The sequence below is a fragment of the Megalops cyprinoides genome, chromosome 14, assembly GCF_013368585.1.
Source record: "Megalops cyprinoides isolate fMegCyp1 chromosome 14, fMegCyp1.pri, whole genome shotgun sequence".
Classification (NCBI taxonomy): Eukaryota; Metazoa; Chordata; class Actinopteri; order Elopiformes; family Megalopidae; genus Megalops; species Megalops cyprinoides.
Genome location: NC_050596.1, coordinates 34,243,487 through 34,250,583, shown reverse-complemented (window position 1 = coordinate 34,250,583; position 7,097 = coordinate 34,243,487). Strand labels below are relative to the sequence as shown.

At 57.1% G+C, this 7,097-nt stretch overlaps 1 protein-coding gene across 6 annotated transcripts in view; it reads right to left on the bottom strand.

Annotated features, from left to right (window-relative positions):
• Positions 1 to 497: 497 nt before the first annotated feature.
• The window catches only part of LOC118788693 (protein FAM126B-like), a 31,625-nt gene continuing 25,025 nt past the window's right edge, over positions 498 to 7,097 (bottom strand). For 5 of the 6 annotated variants that reach the window (XM_036544701.1, XM_036544706.1, XM_036544704.1 and 2 more), the window contains 4 exons: positions 6,672 to 6,788; positions 5,760 to 5,847; positions 5,475 to 5,631; positions 498 to 997 (listed from right to left, as the gene is read on the bottom strand). In XM_036544701.1, the coding sequence (XP_036400594.1) occupies positions 498 to 997; positions 5,475 to 5,631; positions 5,760 to 5,847; positions 6,672 to 6,788 (862 nt within the window). Of the gene's footprint in view, positions 998 to 4,636; positions 4,760 to 5,474; positions 5,632 to 5,759; positions 5,848 to 6,671; positions 6,789 to 7,097 lie in introns of all 6 variants that reach the window. The other variant, XM_036544707.1, reaches the window with a different exon arrangement.

The window sequence follows — 7,097 nt, the reverse complement described above, 5'->3', positions numbered from 1 at the left end:
GTTTTTGTTTCCTGTTTGGTCAGAGAGAGGGGCGACAGAGGGGAGGAAGGCATTCGGCCATTCAGCTGCAGAGGGGGGTGGGGTTACAGGTCATGTGTCCCCCTCCTGCAGTGTACATGCAGGTAAAAACATCTCTTCTGGAGAGAGAGAGAAAGCTGCCCGCTTCCCTCCTGATGTCCAGGACTGCTGCTGGTCTGGAGCTGAGCTGGAGCTTCCTGTTTCTACAGCTGCGAAGGAGGAGGGAACAGGAAGAGCTGTACACTGCCATCCTTCAACACCTGTCCCAGGCCCTGCCCCCTCACCTGCAAACTGTCCCAGGCCCCGCCCCCTCACCTGCACGCTGTCCCAGGCTCCACCCCCTCATCTGCATGCTGTCCCAGGCCCCCCCCCCTCACCTGCACGTTGCCCCAGGCCCCGCCCCCTCATCCACACGCTGTCCCAGGCCCCGCCCCCTCACCTGCACGCTGTCCCAGGCCCCCCCCCCCCCCTCACCCCTGCTACACCTGTGATATGATCTGCATGTTGAAGCTGGGGGAGCGGGACTCTCGGGAGAGGGGTGACCCAGGGGACAGCAGGTCTGGGGCGTCGGCGGCCCGGCCCAGGTGGTCGTCCTGCAGGCTGGCAGCGGAGAGGTGGTGTGTCCCGCTGCTGCTGGGACTGGACGAGGTGCTGGCCGTCCTGACGAGCGCCTGCCCCGCGGGGAAGCACAGCGCCACAGTGGGGGGCGGGGCCAGCTGCTGCTGCAGGTGCTGTCTGCGCAGCCGCACCTGCGCATCCACCGACAGGTCTCTGCGTTTCCCGGCCGCCGTCTCCCACTCACGCTCCCGGTCCCGCGACTGGCGCCCCGACATGACCTTCTTCAGGCTGCTGCTCCGCTGGGCCACGCCCCCGGCCACACCCCCACTGGGCTGGCTGCTGTTGGAGGCTCCAGAGGAGAAGCCCTCATCCGGGTCATTAAGGTTAAAGGAGTCCTCTCCCCCACTCATACCGTCTGCATCTGCAGAGAGGGAGAGAGAGAGAGAGGGAGGAAGAAAGAGAGAGATAGAGAAAGAGACAGAAGAGAAATACAGAGATGGAGAGAGACAGAGTAGGGGAGGCAGTTATAATAAGCTCTTAAAATGTGTCTGTCAAAGAAGGACCAGAGCTAAAAATGGGCAGATGAAGAGAAGAACTGGCTGGACTTGAAAAAGGAGGAACAGGTGTGGGGCCTACGCGAAGCATGCACCTCAGTACAGGTAACCCCCCCAACTCAGGTAACTCACATGGCATTCATCTGAACCCTTCCTATTAAAAAACAACCCCCAAGACAATCTGCTCACCCGGATTACTCTGATACATCTCTCCCTGTACACTGCACCAGCTGCTCCAACCAGTCCCACTTTCCCATGTTACCTGTGGAAACAGGCTTTCTCCAGTCCTACCTTTTCATTATACAAACTGGGAGAGAGCGCTTTACCCTGAGCGGCGTTAGGGAGACAGGGAATCGTCCTTCTCTCTGATCAGAATTACAGAAGCGTAAATGAACAGGATGATGATGGAATCGTGCTCAGTCCACTTTCTGGATGCCTTCCTCATCTCCTCACAGGAAGCTCCGCAGGCCACTTCCTGGCTGATGAGTGTTTGAGCAGAGCGATTAACATTATCTTCTCCACAGCTACACGCCTCCGCCTGCCCGCAGCTGCACGCCTCCACCTGCCCGCAGCTACACGCCTCCGCCTGCCCGCAGCTACACGCCTCCGCCTGCCCGCAGCTACACGCCTCCACCTGCCCCCAGCTACACGCCTCCACCTGCCCCCCGCTACACGCCTCCACCTGCCCCCAGCTACACGCCTCCATCTGCCCCCAGCTACACGCCTCCACCTGCCCCCAGCTACACGCCTCCATCTGCCCCCAGCTACACGCCTCCATCTGCCCCCAGCTACACGCCTCCACCTGCCCGCAGCTACACGCCTCCATCTGCCCCCAGCTACACGCCTCCGCCTGCCCGCAGCTACACGCCTCCACCTGCCCGCAGCTACACGCCTCCACCTGCCTGCTTCACTCAGGCATCTCTGTACAGTCGCCACACTGCCATTCAGTCACCGTGGCGACCGGCCTGGCCTCCTCTATGCTGTCAGAATGTAGTGCAGGGAGTGATGAAGCCCGTTATTAACTTGCACCTGTCCCCTGTCAGCAGGAGGCAGAGTGAGGACAGGACCATGCAGTGGAACAGTGCTGCCAATGTTCATCATGCAGAAATATGCAGCCTGCCTCCTAAAACCCTGCCACAGAACCTCTGTCCCTCTCTCCTGCTCAACAGCTCACCCCTCTTCCAGAGTTACTGTGACAACTCACATGAATGTATGAGACAAGTACATTCAAATGAGAACATATTTTCCCACCCCACCATGACAAAATACATAACTGACACTGACTGTGATGATAAAAAGACATTTCTTCACACAAAGCACATACACACATATATGAAGTACATCCGGTTGGGGTCTGCAGTCAGTCCCTCAGACAGTCCCCAGCTGCAGCTGAAGGCAGAGAGCAGTAAAACAGGGCGTCTGCGGAGAGGGACACCCCGGCGGGAGGGGGACACCCCGGCTGAAGAAGGGACAGGGAAGGGGTGTAGACGGAGGACATGCACATGCTTCCCTGCAGTACCTGGTCTCCCGATCGCTCGGCGTGATGCAGCCCAGACTCCGAGGGCTTCTACGGAACAGGTGACCATGGTGTGCTACATCACTGGCTAAACCAAGGTCATGTGATGAAGCAGCTGCGTGTAAGGATGACTGACACTTCCACACTGTACCGTACCGTCTCTCCCCTGGACACTGTGCTTTCAGCACGAGACCAAAGCAAGAAGCCACAGCACAGCCTGGAGGTGCACAGACCCTCCACCCCCACCCTGCGCATGGCTTCCCACAGAGAGGATCCCTCAGTCAGGAGGCACAAGACATCTTTGGTCTGTAGTTTATCAATTTCATATTTCAGACTGCTATGAAGCATTGATGAGTTCAGCTTCTGAATAAAGAGGCAGTTCCCAGGACTGCTTCTGAAAAATCGCCCATAGTGTGGATTTCCCAGACAATGATACATCACTTTACTTTCAGTACAGCTGAGGCTACCTGCACTGGGGTTATGAGGGGTCACAGTAGCTCCACAGCGCACAGACGGGACGGGGGCGCCGCGGCCCTGATGAGGGAGACAGGACCAGCATCACGCTGAAGACGCACATGCACCCTGGAGCTTGTCAGAGCTGCGCTTTATTCTTTACACCGCTCGGGTTCTCTGGGGTTCGTCCTCCACGTGTATCGGCATGCACATGCTCACAGGCAGCCGGCTGCCTCCTCATCACTCACTGAGCAGCTCCTCCTCCCTGCAAGGCATTGTGGGTACAGGAGTGCTTTGCTGCACAGGGTGAACTGCAGGGTAGCACCAGCTGAATTCACACTCGGCTTCTGCCTGAACTGTGACCGTTACAGCTGAACTGCCCTGAGACCACAGATGGCCACACACACACGCACGCTCACACACATGTGCACGCACACACACACACATGCACACACACACACACACACACACACACACACACACACACACACTGCTCTCACACACACACACACACACACACACACACGCACGCTCACACACATGTGCACGCACACACACACACATGCACACACACACACACACACACACACACACACACACACACACACACACACACACACTGCTCTCACACACACACACACACACACACACACACACACACACACGCACGCACACACACACACACACACACACACACACACACACACACACGCACACACGCACACGCACGCACGCTCACACACGTGTGCATGCACACACACACACACACACACGCACACGCACGCACGCTCACACACGTGTGCATGCACACACACACACACACACACACACGCTCACACGCTCACACACACACACACGCTCACACACACACACGCACACACGCACACGCACGCACGCTCACACACGTGTGCATGCACACACACACACACACACACACACACACGCACACGCACGCACGCTCACACACGTGTGCATGCACACACACACACACACACACACACACGCTCACACGCTCACACACACACACACACACACACACACACACACACACGCTCACACACACACACACACACACACACACACACACAAGACAACAGCCATACAAGATGGCCCAGAACTCTTCCCCGCCTATAGGCGTCTTTAGCTGTAAGGATCGCAGATTCGCTGGGGGACCACATGGCCGCGGCGGGCACTGTGGGCTGGAGCGAGCATGCTCACTGAGTGATGTGGGCGGAGCTCCAGCAGGCGGCATTCGGCATGCAGAGGATGGGCGGTGGCAGCAGGAGCACAGGGCGGTGCGGGCGTCTCTCTGCCCCGCCCTGCCATACCCAGAGGAAAAGAGCACAGCAGCCCCGCCCGGGTGCTGGGGGGGGTGGGGGGGGATTCGGGGCTAACGCTGTAGGGTTCCGGCGGGGTGAGTTAGTACAGTTTAGGGGAGCTGAAGGGGACCATAGTGAGTGGCTGAGATGGGCGGGGCCTGGGGCATGGCCCATCCTCCTCTGGCCACTCCCTTCCTGCCTCTGAATCCCCTGCCTACCCTCAGGAGAGATGCACTGACCCTGCCCTCCTTGCTCCGGACTGGCTGATGGGTCCCAGGGGGCGTGGCCGCAGGGGGTGATGGTGAGGCTGAACTCTGCATCAGTTGAGAAGTCAAAACAATCTGGGATTCAACACAACAGAACCGGAGAGGGTGTGGCCCTTAGTGACCAATCAGCTGTTCAGCACATTTACCTGCTTTTCCTCTAGGGCCAAAGCGGCATATTAACTGCGCTGATGTGGCTGTCTGTACAGCCAAGAGGGCCCAGCATAACTCAGACACAGCAAAGACACAGAACAGAAGCACACCGACCAAAACAACACTGGCACAGTTACAAAATGTCAGATGAAGACAATAATGTTGAAGACCAAACCGCATGGAGAAGCTGTGAGCACTGATCAGACCTGTCTCACCTGTATAACTCTGTATAACTGTATTACTGATCAGACCTGTCTCACCTGTATAACTCTGTATAACTATTACTGATCACACCTGGCTCACCTCAGCAGCACAGAAGAGAGAGATCATTGCACTGCTGCTGACCCAAAAGTTGCAAAAACCAGTCAGAAGATGTGGCTTTAAATAAAAGGTGTGTCTGAATGCAATTTGTGAGAAACAAACTTTTAGAAATGTTTTACACTGATCCTGATACATAAAGCTGGACAGATTGCTTTTCTAACCCTGCTGGCTCTCCTGCTTGGAGTAAAACCTGCAACAACAAACTTTTTCACAGATAAGAGGACAGAGGACAACCTGCATCACCTCCTTTTCAGAGATTTCACCACGGTGGCCAGGCTGGGCGTGGCCAGACATGGGCGGGGCCGGGCAAAGCTCTTACCCTCTCTTTTCCAGCGGAGGCGGCGTATGGAGGCGGCGGTGACAGCTGATTGGGAGATTCGGGTGGCAGTGGGTGTCACCTCGACCTGCAGGATCTTGCGACCCTGACACCCCTCTGGGGCGCTGGTGGGAAGGGAGCTCTTCATGGCATTCGCCACCTGAGACACACAGGGGCCAGAGGTTATGAGTCAGGGCTCAGAGGTCAGAGGTCAGGAGGGAGTGACACACAGCCAGAGATCTAAATCAGGCTCCACAGCAGTACAGCTCCTGTCTGAGAGACACTCACCAGGAGAGGCTGGGAGTACAGCTCCAGCTGGGCCCTGTACTGGATGTCATCCAAAGCCTCCCGGCCCAGATCCCACTCACCATTGTATCTGCAGGAAGGAGATGCCATCAGAGTAACACTCTCTCTCACACACTCTCTCTCTCACACACACACACACACTGTATCTGCAGAGGAAAGACACCATCAGAGGGTCGCACTCACCCCCCAACCGCCAGCACCTCCCCCTACAGCGCTGACACAGGGCATGAGGAGACATGGCCGAGCCTTTAGCCTTTAGCCACACAAACAAGACATACAGTGTCTGAATGACTGACTGGTCCCTAATACACCTGTGAGCACAGTCTGTGTGCTGTACTTCACCTCCTGTCTGCTGTGGAGTGCGCTGAGGCCTGTGTGCTGTACTTCACCTCCTGTCTGCTGTGGAGTGCGTGGAGGCCTGTGTGCTGTGGAGTGCGCTGAGGCCTGTGTGCTGTACTTCACCTCCTGTCTGCTGTGGAGTGTGCTGAGGCCTGTGTGCTGTACTTCACCTCCTGTCTGCTGTGGAGTGCGCTGAGGCCTGTGTGCTGTACTTCACCTCCTGTCTGCTGTGGAGGGCGCTGAGGCCTGTGTGCTGTACTTCACCTCCTGTCTGCTGTGGAGTGCGCTGAGGCCTGTGTGCTGTACTTCACCTCCTGTCTGCTGTGGAGTGCGCGGAGGCCTGTGTGCTGTACTTCACCTCCTGTCTGCTGTGGAGTGCGCTGAGGCCTGTGTGCTGTACTTCACCTCCTGTCTGCTGTGGAGGGCGCTGAGGCCTGTGTGCTGTGCTTCACCTCCTGTCTGCTGTGGAGTGCGCTGAGGCCTGTGTGCTGTACAGTGCATCAGTGAAGAACACGGGGGGGGGCAGCTATCAGGAGCTCCGGATGACATACTCACATGGCGTGGTATACAGCTGTGAGCATCTGTACCATGAACTCGGGATCCAGCACCACACGATTACACGGCTCTCTCCACGCCTTCTGCTGCTGCCGTGGAAACCCACACACACACAACCTGCAGGGCAGGAGAAACAGAGAGTGAGGACACACACACACACACACACACACACACACACACACACACACACCCAGGTAGGAGCCTGAACCTGGAGAGGCCACTCTGGGAGGGTCTGTGGCCATCAGCACATTACTGTGACATACAGCTTTCATGGACCTGATTCTGCCGTTCCCACAGAAACACAACAAAAGCTGTGATACACAGAGGAGTCCGGAATCCCAGCCACTCAACACACTAACCCCACTCAACACACTAACCCCACTCAAGCCCAGCTGGCTAACGAAGCCTCGGTCTCTACAGCTCAGC